Here is a 16,277-nt window from a genome sequence, read left to right as displayed (position 1 = left end):
TGTTATTACAATAGTTCTTAAGGTGGATTATGCTACAAGAACCACAGAGCTTTCTCTTTTTTCTTTTTTTTTGAAGTTACTATTTTTTTTAATCCAGTAGACACCACTTCATAAAATTATACAGAGGGTGGAGTGGCATGAAGCCCTAAAATTGATACCATTTTCTTCTTCCAGATTGTTTCCTCATTAAATTAGTTGATTTGACTGCCTAATTTGTAATGTTCACCATGAAATAACCAGTTTGATCACACCATGGGTGTTGCACTACATCGCACTGCATTCCATGGAACACCTCTGTTACAAGGACAGGCTGGGGGAGCTAGGGTTGGTCAGCCTGGAGAAGAGAAGGCTCTAAGGAGACAAACTAGCAGCCTGCCAGTACCTGAAGGGGACTACATGAATGCTGTAGAGGGACTGTTTCCAAAGGCCTGCAGTCATAGGATGCTAGGAACAAGTCCTGCACCATGAGGGAGGCAGAATGACTGGCAGAGATTGCCCAGGGAGGCAGCTGAGGCCCTATGCCTGGCGATATTCAAGGTTAGGCTCAACAAAGGGCCGAGCAACCTGATCTAATGGAGGATGTCTCTGCTGACTGCAAGGGGTTTAGACTAGATGGCCCTCAGAAGTGCCTTCCAACCCAAACCATTCCATGATTCTGTGATTTACTGAGTACAAACGTAACATAAAGTCTGGCCCTTTTGGTCCTAACCCCTGAGCACACATAGGTAGACATGGTGATATTAAAATCATAGAATCATTCAGGTTGGAAAAGACGCCTGGCATCATCAAACCCAACCATTAACCCTAGTCTACCAAGTTCAAAACCATATTGCTCCACATATAAATGACCTTTAAACACATCCAGGGATGGGGACTCCACTATCTCCCTGAGCAGCCTGTTCCAATGCTTGATCACTCTTGGAATGAAACTCTTTTCCTAATGTCCTGACTAAACCTACTCTGGTGCAGCTTTAGGCCATTCCCTCTTGTTCTATCACTAACAACCTGTGAGAAGAGGCCAGTACCTACTTCTCTATGTTGTCCTTACAGGTAGTTGTAGAGGGTGGTAAGTTCTCAGCCTCCTCTTCCTCACACTGAACAGCCTCAGCTCGCTTAGCTGATCTTCATCCCTCATTCTCTAGGTCCACCACCAGCTTAGCTGCTCTTCTCGGCACCTGCTCCAGCCCCTCAGTGTCTTCCTTGTTATTGAGGGGCCCAAAACTGAACACAGCACTCAAAGAGTGACCTCACCAGTGCCAAGTAGAGGGGGACAATCACTGCCCTATCTTCTGCAGGTCAATATGAATTCTACACATTTCCCCCGTAGCTTTGAAATGCATTAATATTACCAACATCCTAAACTGATGCTCCATTTTGCTGTCACGCACAGTCACATTCCTTTTTCCTAAATATCTCAGTATTGTCTAATTTTTTAAGCCTACACAAATATGGCTTCATAGATACAAATAAAATTCTATAGCTACACAGTTGAGCAGCTGGACAGTTGCGAAAGCTTTGGAAATTCCCAAGAAATACCAGAAATTCTGTAGTGCCTCTTAGATACACCAAAAACTGTACAAAATCCAAGAGATTATTGTTGATTTCAATGTTCATGACATCACAATGATTCATCCAAGGCTTACTCCTATGATGCTCCAGAAACATTGGTAATCAATCACTTTTTCTGCAGCAGCACAGGTGCAGGCCATAGCAGAAGCATTAGGTGTGGAACCTGGCACTAGAAGAACAGGAGGCTTGATGCCAGCTTAAGCAGAGCTGCCAGACTCTGTTTAGCAGCTATATTTGAACCTCATATAAAGCTTGGTCTTTCCTTCCTGTTGACAGAAAAGTAATCTAAGAATTTCAGACTGGAAGTTATAGACTGCCACAAACAGGCTAACTTTCCCTGGATAACATTCTCATCCCTCAAAAACCCAAACCTCCAGCTTGCTGTAATGACATTGTAATTAAATCTTCCAGGATCTATTTTACCACACAACATTTCCATGTTACTTCACAGAAGCAATTTATTTTCCCATGTGTTGCACTGTTTCTCCCACACCCACTGTACATTGTGATACCAACCTAATTTTGGATCAGAGCCTGCATGCATACATATGCTTCACTATATTCACATAACTCATGTCATTGAGGCAAGTGTGCTCAGAATGAAGTTAAGCAAATGCAGGAGTGTTCCAAGATCCAAATTCTCTGGTTGAAAATAAAATTAAAAAAAGAAAAAGCCTTGCAGCTAGGACTTTGACAGAAATAGCTGAATTCCATGCACTGGTCTTTTAGGAAAACAACAGATTGCTTTCTTAAAAAGCTTACATTCTCCACTACAGAAACTGGTAGCAAAACCTACAACAACACAGCTCCAAAACTGATAGCTCTCCCAGTAAGCAATGAGAATGCAGTGAGGCAGAGAGCTCAGAAAATGTAAAGCAAGACTTTGATAATTTCTTTGTTCTCTGTGGCCTACCTTGATAACAGAACTCGTTGGAATCAATGTGAGAGAGACTACGTAATCTCCCTGCAGTATTTCAAGTATAGTACACAGGCACATAGGATAGAAGCTCTTCTGCACTCTAAAGTCTTTTCAATAGAGCCACGAGGATGACTGGGGACTTGCATCTCCCCTAAGAAAAGAGACAGAGCCCTGGGGCTGTTCAGTCTGGAGAAGAGAAGGCTGAGAGGTGATCTCATCAATGTGTATAAATATCTAGGGTGTGTATAAATATCTGGGGTGGGTGTCAAGTGGCTGGGGCCAATCTCTTTTTGGTGGTCAGCAGCAATAAGAAAAGGAGCAACAGCTGCAAACTGGAACAGAGAAGGTTTCACCTCAATGTGAGGAGAAACTTCATTACACTGAGAGTGACAGAGCCCTGGAGCAGGCTGCCCAGAGAGGTGGTGGAATCTCCTTCTCTGGAGACTTTCAAAACCTGCCTGGATGCATTCCTGTGCAGACCACCCTAGGAGATCCTGCTTTGGCAGGGAGGTTGGATTCAATATTCTCTGGAAGTTACATACAACCTCTAAAGTTCTGTGATTCTGTGATTATGAGGACAGAAAAAGTCTCTTTTCAAAGAGACCTGGACTGAAGCTGCAGTCAAATGGAGCAGGAAATACAATCCTGTACGTGTTATTTTATTGCTTGAAATAAATCAGTGTACATAAAATAAAAATAAACAAATAAAACTGTGGCATTTGTCAAAGTTTTGAAAGAATAACTACAAGGATTATCTGTGTTCTTATATCAGAAATATGATTGCACTACCAGAAGCTCCAATAGCTTGAATTTCTGTTTCTGATCACTAAAAAGCCAACACAAGTTAACAGAGTAATAGATAATAGGAGGAAAAATACACATTTTTGCAAGCTCATTGTGCTGCCAAAGCAAAAAACAACCCAAACAAAACAGCAACAACAATAACAACAAAACTCCACTGCTTCAGTTGTATTTTTGTCCTAATTAAAAATATTTAAAATTAAATGTACATGAAATACAAAAGCCAATACACTTAATTGAAAGATGAATCACAGAATTAGAAAATCACAGAATGGATTGGGTTGGAAGGAACCTCCAAATGTCATCAAGTCCAAGCCCCTTGCAATCAGCAGGGACAACCTCCACTAGATCAGGGGGTTTAGAGCTTTCTTGAGCCTGACCTTGAATATGTCCAGAGATGGGGTCCTGGGCAACCTGTGTCAGTTTTCAAGCACCTTCATGGTGAAGAACTTGTTCCTAATACCCAATGACATCTCCTCTTCTCTCATTTCAAACCATAGCCCTCATCCTGCCCCTGCAGACCTCTGCAAACAGTCCCTCTGCAGCCTTCTTGTAGCCCCTTTCAGATAATGGAAGGCTGTTACTAGGTCTTCCTGGAGCCTTCTCTTGTCTTGCCTGAACAACTCCAGGACCTTCAGCCTGTCCTTATAGCAAAGTTGTTCCAGACCCCGGAACATTTTTGTGGCCCTGCTCTGGACCCTCTCCATCAGGTCCATATTCTTCCTGTGTTGAGGGTTCCAGGGCTGGATGCAGATTCTGCACTACACTTAAGAAAGTGTCTTAACCTCAACAAAATGAAACATTCTACCTGTTACAAAGACTCTGTCTTATTGCCCAAAGAACATCTTGCTGAAGCTAGGTGCCTCTATTACATACACCACAGTGGTGGCCTTGTTTGTTTACCATACAATAAATTGGGCTTTGTCAAATTTTGAGCATCAGTGTTTTAACGGCATTAATATTGATTCCTAATGCTTTTTGTGGAATGCTGATCAAGAAAAGTTATCTTCAGTCTTGTTTAGCAAAATTTTAATGAAATCCTAATATTTATCCCTGCTGTATTACCTATCACTGACAATGAAAGAAGAGATTGTGTGTTAAAAAGGAGCTTCAATTACTATGCAAAAACACATCTTGAAGTTGCACGGTAATGTCTTAAACCAGAGCAGTAAGCAAAATATTATTTTTCCCTAGGCACAAGGGCTCATTTTACTGCCAGAAACAATCTAAAACAAATTTCTACACAGCCTTTGTAGTAAGCTAGAAGAAATTTAGGTGAAGAAAATGCATTATAGAGGCAGAAAAATGAGAGAGTAAGGCACATGTAAAATTAACACCTGTGGCACACAGCAAAGATGAAATGAACATACAATAAGAGTTAACCAATGTGTATTTCAGATGAAGTAACAAAACTTGTATCACAATACTGATTAGAATTACACATGGCTGCACAGTCTATTAGTGGTTTCTGCAAAGTGCTTACACAAGTGACTACTCTCACACACTCCTCATAAAGGTGTACTTTTTGCCCAATTTTCAGTCATCTCTTGAAAGCCTGAAACTAAAATTAGTTCTCCTTCTAAAGCAGTTTTTCCCTGCAGTGATTTATTGTTGTAGGAGTGCCTTTTAAGTGTTGAATTACTAACTGATACTTACTTTTTTTTTTTTTTTTGTTTAAGCAGGGCATGGAAGAATCAAATAGTGAGGAAAAAAAAATCCCAGTACCACAGGCATCTCAATCTTGAAGGCATCTCATTTAGCATTATGGAAACAGCAACAAGTGTTGCTCTGAAAGATTGACTTCTTGTCCAGACTCAGAAATCCTTGAAAATCTACCTTGGTTTTTTGTGACATTAAATAATCTATAGCCAAGAGGTTCTAATGTTTTCTTTATGAGACAACCACAGAAGAAAAGGGACTGTTTTCCTTTCAACTATACAAGACACTAGTTTATATATCAAAATCCAGGGCAAGCCTCAGTAAAGCTTACCGTTTTGAGAGCGTTGACAGCTTTGCCTGCAATGGATTTGAAATAAGATTTACTACAACACTGCTTGAAACTTGGGAGGCTTTAACCAAATCTAAAACATCTACATAAGAAGGGGAAAAGAGCTTCTGAACAGATAAAAGTAAAATCTTGATTCTTATATAAAATGTTATGCATTTTAATATGACTTTTTGCCTGATTTATGTAAAGCTTTGTGTTTTCCATTTTCCCCGGCCTGTCACGTTGCAGTGATGTATGGTGCATTCCAGCATCAAGTTTGCTGTGAGCAATAAAGCCAGTACCCCCAAAGAAATATTAATAAATGATTACTCTTTCCTACCATGCTCCCTGCCCCCCCAATTTTACTTTATTCAGTCTATTTGGTTTTGCTCGATATCCTGTTCACAGTCTCCCATGCAAATACTTAATGCATTACTTTTGAAAGAAATCTCAGATTTAATCTCTAATCCCAGGATTAAATGCAATTTACTATTCAAGACAAGAATGAGGCCATCACAGAAGAAGAGTGAAAGTATTTTATCTGTTTGGAATAATAAAATTACAGAAGAGGGGAGGGGAAAAAAAGGCATGCTCTACTGGAAGAAATTCAGGAGATGTAGTCACTCAAGAGATGTAAAATATCAATATAGTAGTGTTCTGTAACAGTCCCTGCACCTAGGAGAGGTTCTATGGTTTTCAAAGAGTAGAAAGAAGTAGGAAGACCTATAAAAAGATGACTGCAACGGTAGTAGAAGGATCATAGAATCACAGAATGGTTTGGGTTGAAAGGGACCTCCGAAGGTCTTCTAGTCCAATCCCCTTACGATCAGCAGGGACATCCTCTACCAGATCAGATTGCCCTGCACCTTGTTGAGCCTGACCTTGAACATCTCCAGAGATGGGACCTCAACTACCTCCCTGGGCAACTCATTGCAATGTTTCAGCATCCTTACGGTGCAGAATTTGCTCCTCACATCCAATCTAAATCTGCTCTGCCCTAATTTCAAAGCACTGCCCTTGTCCCGTCACTGCAGGCCTTTGCAAACAGCCCCTCTGCAGCCTGCTTGTAGCCCCTTTCAGGTACTGGCGGGCTGCTATTAGGTCTCCCCAGAGCCTTGCCTTCTCCAGGCTGAACAGGTTCACTCCAACCTGAGACAAAGGACAATAGAGGGCATACATATAGCTCTGAAGAGAGATGACATCTGCAGTCTACTTGCCTTATTCTCCAGGTGTAACTCTAAAAAATGAAGGTAGGCCACAGGTGCAAATGCGTCAGCCGAATGCACAACCACCTTGTCTGAATCCCTGAAAAATAAAATTCCCTGCATCATATACCAGTACATAATGTTATATACAGACAATGCTTAGTCAATATATAACAGAGACTCCAAGGAAACTCATTTGAAATCTTTAGCTTTCGTGTAAATTAAGAAAGAAACAGTTTACTCTGTAAAACAATATTGGTGAACAACACATTTTCTTCATTAATTTTCAACTTTCTATAGGAATAAACTATACTTCCTGTGTGAGCCACCACAGGCAGGACACAGGAACAACAAACCCATAAAATGCAAAGAGCAAATTAATTTTCGATACTTCACCAACCAGGTATCTACCAAGCAGTGCCTAGGCAGAGGAATACAACCAGGGATATAGGCAATGCAGAGCTTGGTCCATGCTAGAGAATAACCTAACCTGCTCTTCCCACCTGTGGTTCAGGGAAGAAAGACTCTGGGGAGACCTAATAGTGGTCTCCAGTACCTGAAAGGGGCCTACAAGAAGGCTGAAATAGGACAGTTTCCAGAGACTTGTAGTGACAGGACAAAGGGCAATGGTTTGAAATCAGAGAAGAGGAGATTTAGCGTGGACATTACAACCAAGTTCTTTACTGTGAGGGTGGTGGAACACTGACACAGGTTGCCCGGGGAGGTAGTTGAAGCCTCATCCCCATCAAGGTCAGGCTCAACGAGGCTCTGAGCAACCTTATCTCTTGGATGATGTCCCTGCTGACTGCAGGGGAGTTGGACTAGACAACCTTTGGAGGTGTCTTCCAACCCAAACCATTCTATAATTTGCACAGACATAATTTCCTGCTGTGCTTTTATCTTTCCCAAAGCAGGGCCGGAATCTCAACTGTGTTCAACAGGGTGCTGCTAAGTCTATCACAAAACTGTGCTGCCTAAACAGAAATATTCTACTCGCCCAACAAGGTCAGAAAACAATTAGTATGAAATATGTGTTTTAAACACCTCAGCTGCAGGTCCCTGCAGTGTTTACAATCCTTTTCACCAACCTTCCATTATTGTCCCACTCTTCCAGACCAGTATTGAGACACTCAGTTATCCGTAGACTATGGTATTTAATATTCTAGACACTAATATGCAAATCAATCTTTTAATTTCAGAACAGGGGGTTTTTTAGAAGTCCATTCTTCTTGATTAAAACTCCGGGGTTTAGTATTCGTAGAATCATAGAATGGTTTGGGTTAGGAGGGACCTTAAAGACCACCAAGTCTCAACCTCCCTGCCACAGGCAGGGACATCTCTCACTAGCCCAGATTGCTCAAGGCCTCATCCAAGATGGCTTTGACCAGCCTCAGGGAGGAGGCATCCACGACTTCCCTGGGCAACTTGTTCCAGTGTCTCACCACCTCCACTGCAAAGGATTCCATCCTACTATCTAGTCTAAATCTACCCTCCTCAAGCTTCAATCCATTGCCTCTCATCCTACCACTACAACCCCTCGCAAAAAGTCCCTTCCCAGCTTTCTCAGAGGCTCCCTTCAGGCACTGGAAGGCTCAGCACCTTCCCTTCTCCAGGTTCAACAGCCCCAGCAAAGCCTCATGCTGAGAAACTGCCTGATTTGACCATCTTGCAGCTGATACTGAAGACTACCAGACACAATTTTTTCATGCCAAATGTGTTGGTAACAATGATAAACTTCCTGTGTGCTTATTCAAATGAGTTAATTTTCATTTTCACAGACACAATTTGTCACACTTTGACTCACAAGAGCCACTATCTGTTATATCCATCTGCAAGGTTTTACTACTGAAGGAAGAGGTAGCTCTAGGAAACAAACATTAGAAGGTGAGAAACTGAAAGAAAAGATGAGAGAAACTGAGATGCAGTACAAAAAAAAAGTGAAAATTGTTAGAAATAAGGCTTATAGTAGGAGACAAAGGAAATTTTCTTGAAACCACAGTGCCCTTGATACCTTCACAGTAGTCAGTGAGATGAGATGAGATAGATTTCTAGTAATACCACATAAAAACCATGCAAACTGGAAACAGTTGAAGTCTTGGCCAGATTCCACTGACTTAATGAACATGTAAAATTAACATTTCAATAAAATTCTCTGCTCTATAACATGTGGTTTGTGGTTTAAAATAACAGAACTCCAAAGAGAACCAACATCATTACATTGCACTCTAATGATAAACACCTTTACCACTTCCCTGTCAGTAAACTTATAAAGTATTTTCATATATAAACCTTTAACTTAATTTTTCAGACAGTAGAAAGATTTTTTATAATTAAAGTATCACTTATTCCTGTAAGGTATCTTAAAGCTCAGCCCTTAAGAGTAAAATAATTCATAGAATCACAGAACTTTTTCATATGGAAAAGACTTTTAAGAGTCCCATTGTTATCTAACTCTGCCAAGTCTGGTGCTAAACCACGTCCCTTAGCACTGCATCTTTGCATCTTTTAAACACCTCCAGGGACAGGGATTCAACCACCTCCCTGAGAAGCCTACACTGGTGCTTGAGAAATCTTTCAGTGAAGATATTTCTTATAAAATCCAGTCTAAACCTTCCATAGTGCAACTTGAAGCTGTTTCCTCTTGTCCCATCACTTGCTACTAAGAAAAAGAAACCAACACACCCTCACAACAATATCCTTTCAGGTAGTTGAGATAATGATTAGATGTCCCCTCAGCCTTTTTTTCTCCAGGCTAAACAATCCCAGTTCCCTCAGATGTTTCTCAGAAGACCTGTTGTCCAGACCATTCACCAGCTTCACTGCACCAGGACCTCAATGACTTTGATGCAATGAGGGCCACAAAACTGAATCCAGTACTCAAGCCCTCACCATTGCCAAGCACAGCGGTACAATCACACCCCTGGTGTTTTCAGATGACCACGGTGTCTTCTAATCCTAACAGAAGTCAGTAGAAGGTAACTTCAGAACTCTTTAGTAAAAGCAATTTTCATTAGAAATAATAAAAAACAGCCATCAAGGTTCTGTTAGTTCCTTGTATCTGAGTATCCTCGGTGTCTGAAGATATGCTCAATAAACACTTCTCACTTGCTCTTCAAGTTCTAGAATAGGGAAATCTGACACTTTTCAATGATGTATTAACTACTTTAAAGTAACAGAAAAGCTTCTAACAGAAAGGAAAAACACAAATGTATGTGCTGTTGAATTTAAAGAGCATCTCTAATTCATAAAAGCAACTCTAAAAGAAGAAATCCTACTTGTGAATTGGAGCATGCAGATAAAAGTGCAGCAGAATAGAGGCTAAGCACCTAGACTGGGGCAATCCCAGATCTCAATTCAGGCTGACAGATGATGAAACTGAGAGCAGTCCTGCAGAAAAAGACTTGGGGGTGCTTGTGGATAAGAAGCTGGACACGACCCAATGGTGTGAGCTTGCAGCCCAGAAGGCCAGTGGCAGCCTGGGCTGCATCAAAAATGGTGTGGCCAGAGATGGAGAGAGGGGATTCTTCTGCTCTGCTCTGGTGAGACCTCACCTGGAGTACTGTGTTCAGCTCTGGAGCCCTCAACTGCAGAGGGACTGTCTGCAAAGGCCTGCAGTGATAGGATGAGGGACAATGGTTTGAAATGAGGGAAGAGTAGCTTCAGATTGGATGTTAGGAAGAAATTCTTTACCATAGGGGTGGTGGAACATTGGAACAGGTTGCCCAGGACGGTAGTTGAGGCCGACCTCTGAAGCTATTCAAGGTCAGAATGTACAAGGCTCTGATCAACCTGATCTAGTGGAGGATGTCCCTGTTGACAGCAGAGGGGTTGGACTGGATGACCTCAGAGGTCCCTTCCAACCCAAACCATTCTATGATTCTATGTTTTTTTCTCACCCTGTCTTGAAGAGGATAGCAGCTTGGTGGGCACCAGGCAACCAGCCCACTCATTTTGGCATCAAAGGTAAATTTGGAATCTCCTTCCTACTAAAGAAATCCATTGCTCTCCTGCATGGAAGCATTCCCAGAATCAAATTATCAAACTTTTAAGTTCACTACAGAGACGATGTCTTCCAGTCAGCCCTCTGCTGCTTGTACAGATTCCAGTCTGACAGAAAACTGAAACAAACAGAACTTCACCACAAAAGCCTTAATCATGTCTATGTGCTCCATAATCCTAACCTGCCCTGAAATGACTATCACCGAGCCATGATTACTACTCTATTTATCTGGCTAAGAAAAAGAACAGCAGTCAAAATATATCACTCAAAGCAAGCAGCCTTATCTATTTAATAGGCAAACAAGAAGCTTACATCAAGACACAAATATTTTCCACATCCCACCGCAGAGATTTCAGCAATTTATGGCAAAGGAATAAGCTCCTCAGTGTAAATTATCTGGATTCATTCAAAGCTTGTATTTAAAATATCCTCTAATAATTAAAGAAAACTGTTTCTCACTATCATTTGAAACTTCTAAACTTAAAACAGACACAAACACACACATGGCTAATGGAACCCACAGGCTACTGATGTGGCAGTTTATCAAATGTAGCTGTAATGAAAGATAAATATTACAGGCAATTCGCACTTCATGAAAGGATAAAAGTGTCAGTGTGTAGGTACCAGTTTTACTGCAGGCTATAATCAGCAAGTAAACCAAAGTGCAAATGTCTAAAAAGTTTATAGCCCTCTATGAAGGCCCCATCTTGTCATCTATTGATTTAGGTTTTTAGAGGACTTTGCCAGTGTTAAACAAAGTGAGTGTTTGAGAACTTACAGGACGTGTTTTACCTCTGTCAACAGAAGTTGCCTCAAGCAAAATGTGAGTATGCTCCCATTGCTTTAATAGAAGAAAGAGAAGAAACCGTTCCTTACACAACTATTTTCTTCTTAAACAGAGGGCAGTCCAGTGTGAATGTTTCATATTCTCCACCTTCTCCACAAGCATGGACTCCGTATTTCTCAGAAAGCTAACACAAAAGGGAGATTAAAATAGATCAGTATTATATTAAAGCACTCTGTTAAACGCTTTGCTGAAAACTTCTGTGTGCACTTTCAAAAGACCGAGACCCTCTACAAATCATACAGATAGCTTTTGATTTATTTCAAAGCACACTACAATGCTCTAAAAATCACCACTGTGATATTTGAAGTAGAACTGGCACTGTAACAGTCAGATAAATGAATTAATTCCTAGCCCTTCCTCAGTTTCAGACTCTATCTTTCTTTAGCATAGGTAGTTCATTTCTGTGAGAAGCTTGCACTGTAAGTCAACACAAGAAGTAGCATTTCACACAGAGGTAAACACAATTTTTGGCTGCAGACTCCACAGCTGCATCCTCTATTTTGGTAAAGATCCATTGTTTCAAAAAACTCTGATAACTAGAATCAATGAGAATTTCCTGACACAAAAGCAAAATGCTAAAGTAAGATAAAAAAGATGGCAACATGCTGTTTTCTTTATAAATTGCATTAAACATGCTTTCTAAATCAACATGGCCAGTTATGAATATTCCTGAAGCTCTGAGTATCCCACTAAAATGCAGAATTCCATAAACCAACACATTCAAAACTATCTGAGCTACTTCTTTTTTTCTAAATGAGCAGCTGTGGTGCAAGAACCAAAGTTCTGCTGGCTTAAGGAGGGCACAACCACTGAACAGCTCGCTGTAATTCTGTATTAATGTACTGCAATGATAGGTAGCAACCGAGCACATTAACTATGCCTGAACATGAGGACAACCTCCCTTTTTCTGCAGGAGAAATTCATCTTGTCATCAGCAGATTGTATCACTTTCTAGAGTGTCCCAGCACTAGCAGCTTCAAGCCAAGTTCTGTCTGGTTTTTTTTTCTTCACATTAAGCAAGCATTAACATACTGCTTCAAGTAGTTCACAAGAAGCAGAGCTGCAGTCCTCAACTTCATTGCCAACATCAATGTTACTACTGGGAATATTTATTTAACCCCCTTATGATTTTCCTTAGAGGAAAAGATGCCCACCCATGCTGCTTCTGCAGACAAAGTAGCAATGCAGCTCTAACATGTAGGAGATGGCTAGATAAAGTCTGCCATGGCGAGGTAGAAAATAATCCACATCCATTGCCTATTTTTAGGCAAGGATGAGTCTGAGTTATTTATACTCATTGCAAGTTCAATCTTTTAATGTGGTTACTAGAATATTTGTGTAGCAAGTCTGTTTGATAGATTCTACTGATACTGTGTTTTTATTTTTGAGGCTGGATGTATAGTTCGCATTACTTTAGAGTTCTCTTTCAGAGTTGTCTTTCTTTTAAAGCCTCAAATACTGTTTAGAGCTTGAGCCATCACCTTAGCAAAAAGTAAATTAAAAAATAACAAATGTTTTTCAGTGTGAAAGAAGAAAATGGAAGACATGGACCTGGGACTGCTTTCCTAAAATTGAAGACCACATCTTATATTTAAAAATCAATCAAATGAAAGGCCTGAACCCTTTTCACCTTTTATTTTGGAGAAAAGTACAAATGCTCTGCGAAAATAGTACCTTGGTAATCCTGCACCTGACTGTTTAGTTGTCTGGTGATGTAAAATTTAAATCTCTTGGAAAATAGGTTAAGTAATTTTTTCAATGTCTTGGTATGAGAGGTGTATTTTTTGTGTTTTCCTTTTACATAGTCTTTTAAAGAAAAGGAGCAGAAGCAAACCTTTAATCAAGTGCTCATTAAAAAATTACACTCCTGACAAAAAAGAGAACTCCATCTGTCAGCCACAGCAACAAGGTTTCCATAGGACAAATGCATCAAGAATAATTAACGTTGATGCAACAAGAATGGACAACCTACAAAACAGTAAGTCAAAACCTTTTTATCCTTCTTCTCATAGTATCCATTGAAACACAAAACAAAACAACAAAACCAAAACTCCTAAAAAAAATTAACAAAGTCAGAAGAGCTCTTTCTAACTGTGTAACCTTTCCACAGTGATTACAAGGAGTGACTGCTTCTAAGTCCCTTTAAAAACTGGTAGCTCTGTTTGCAAACATCAATACCTAGAATAATTACTAGCAATTTTTATAGGATGATTTGGGTTAAAAGTGACCTTGATAATCTATTTCCAGCCATGAGCAGGGATACCTTCAACTAGACTAAGTTGCTGAAAGTCCCATCAATCTATCCCTGAACACTGCCAGGGAGGGGACATATATGGTTTCACTGCACAGGTTGTTTCACTGTCTTACTGCCCTCACGGTGAAGAGATTCTTCGCATCTCATCTAAATCTCCCCTCTTTCAACTGGCTTTGTCACAGACAACATGTATAAACACACTTTCAGAGCTGTTAGTATCAAACTGTACTTTGCTTGATGTTTGATGCTTCTACCTCAAATTCAAAGAAGACTTATGTACAAAATCTGGTCTTTTTCTTCCTTTTTTTTGACCTCCTAGTGAAATAATTCTCTTAAAACAAGTCCAATGGCTGTGCCTGTAGGCACTTCCCTGCTTTGATGACTGTAACCTGTTGCACAGAATTAAATACATCCTCTGGAATAAGTCTCTTACTCCATTTTTGAAAGGCCTTAATGAAGTCAGTCTGTGTAAAAAATGGTAGCAAACATTCAGATGGAGACATCTGTGGGGAAGCTATGAGGACAGGCTGAGGGTGCTGTGGTTGTTTAGCCTGGAGAAGAGAAGACTCAGGACAGACCTAACAGCAGCCTGCCAGTACGTGAAGTGGACTACAGGAAAGTTATAGAGGGACTATTTGCAAAGACCTGCAGTGATAGGATGAGGAGCAGTGGTTTGGAATGAGAGAAGAGCAGATTTATACTGGATGTTGTTCTTCAGCATAAGGGTGGAGGAACACTGGAACAAGTTTCCAGGGGCCATGCCTGGAGTTATTCAAAGGCAGGCTTCACAAGGCTCTGAGCAACTTGTAGAGGAGCACATTCTTGCTCACTGCAGAGGGGATTCCTTTGGAGATCCCTTCCAACCCAAATCATTCTACGAAGCTCTGCATCACCTATGGTTTCATCAATACCACTCATGGCTGAGAGAGTCTAAGCTGCATACAGTTATTTAGTTTTATCACACTGAAGTATGAGCTAGAGTTCCCTTAGTTTTGAGGTTTGCTTCCTCTGGTTTGTTAGAAAGATATTGGCAGCAATTTGTGCAGTATCTCCAGAAAGAATGTTTTTCATACTGAAAGTGCACATCAGAGACTTACTTTCTGTCTACAAAGACAAGCCTTGGGTTAGCACCTAAACCTTTAAAGTAACTAAGTAATTACAGATTAAGCTAATTTTACTGAATTTCTGCCTGTGTTACTTTTTACCTGTGACTTTACCTGTATCAGTATCCTTTAAGTAATGCTCACCTTCAAAAGGTAAGGCTCCATTTCATCCAGAGTTTTTCCTAGATGCTCATCTGGATCTAAACCTTAAAAAAAATAAAGAAATATTGAAGGACATCAAGAAAGGCTTAGTTTATATTTTCTTTTTTGATATTGGAGCAAGTTCCAGATGAGAGCCATGCAAATCATCCAGGGGTTGGAAGATAATGCTATGAGGACAGGCTGAGGGAGCTGGGGTTGATCAGCCTGGAGAAGAGAAGGCTCTGAAGTGACCTAATAGAAGCCTGCCAGTACCTGAAGGGGACCTGCAAGAAGATGGCAGAGGGATTGTTTGCAAAAGCCTGCAGTGATAGGATGAAGGACAATGGTTTGAAATGGATGAATAGCAGAATTAGATATCCAGTAGGAACAAGTTATGCATCATGAGGGTGGTGGAACACTGGCATGGGGTGCCCAGGGAGGTCGTTGAGACTCCTCCCTGGGGCTATCCAATGTCAGGCTGGACAAGGCTCTGAACAACCTCATCTAGTGGAGGACATCCCTGCTGACTACAGAGGCATTGGATTAGATGTCCTTTAGTGGTCCCTTCCAACCCAAACCAATCTATGATTCTATGTTCACCTTAGAAATGAGTCCCACTGTATGTAAAACGATTTCTATCCTACAGAAAATACAGCTGGTTAATACTTTCTCTTATACCATTGGGGTACCTGATCACTATGCTTGTGGAAAATTAGGCTGATTATTTTTTCACTGCAAGTCAACTGCAAAATCTGTTACTTACCTGTCTTTGGAATTTCACTGCTCAGTGAAATAAATATGTGTGTCTATGGTAACAAAGGTGCTACACAGAAATTACCCCTGAGTCTGAAGTTACCTCCTAGATACCTATTAAAGTAAAATACAAGGCAATTTCCTGCTCCTGCAGATTACTAGAAGGATCACAGATTTTTTTGATGTTAAAAACCTTTTCACTAAATCACATTCTGTGTGTATAACCCACAGGAAAAAAAAAGGTACGAATTGCAAACAATGGAAATATAAAGAAAATTCAGAGTTACAGAATGTCTTGGTTGCTGCTTCTTTTGACTCTGCGATCTCTACATTTTGATTTATTTTCCTTATTAACATTTGCTAATTCCTTTATCATGCCCCTTTGTGTTCCTGTTTCAGTGTTTTGACTTTATGAGTTTTGCCATCTCATAGCTACAAAATGGACACTTCACAGGAATAAATCCAGTAATTGACAGAAATCAGAACTGGGATACAAAATACTCAGCAATAACTGTTTCAAGAGATGGTAACTTCTTCAGCCAAACAAATATCCTAGTTGGATGTGAGAGCAATTTAGGTGCTGGAGTGTGTTCAGAGAAGGACAATGAGGCTTGTGAAGGGTCTGCAGCACATTGCCTGTAGGGAGCATCTGAGGGAGCTGGGGGTGCTCAGGTTGGAGAAGAGGAGGGTGAGGGGAG

At 40.6% G+C, this 16,277-nt stretch overlaps 1 protein-coding gene across 1 annotated transcript in view; it reads right to left on the bottom strand.

The window, feature by feature from the left end:
* Positions 1-16,277, bottom strand: part of DPH6 (diphthamine biosynthesis 6) — a 191,006-nt gene that overhangs the window by 123,743 nt on the left and 50,986 nt on the right. The window contains exons 6-8 of the mRNA XM_064147998.1: positions 14,830-14,891; positions 11,358-11,452; positions 6,498-6,581 (exon numbers count right to left, since the gene is read on the bottom strand). Of these exons, the coding sequence (XP_064004068.1) occupies positions 6,498-6,581; positions 11,358-11,452; positions 14,830-14,891 (241 nt within the window). The remainder of the gene's footprint in view (positions 1-6,497; positions 6,582-11,357; positions 11,453-14,829; positions 14,892-16,277) is intronic.

This window comes from Pogoniulus pusillus, chromosome 1, assembly GCF_015220805.1.
Source record: "Pogoniulus pusillus isolate bPogPus1 chromosome 1, bPogPus1.pri, whole genome shotgun sequence".
Classification (NCBI taxonomy): Eukaryota; Metazoa; Chordata; class Aves; order Piciformes; family Lybiidae; genus Pogoniulus; species Pogoniulus pusillus.
Note: the sequence above shows the minus strand (reverse complement) of the source record. Positions and strands in the feature narration are given on the sequence as shown.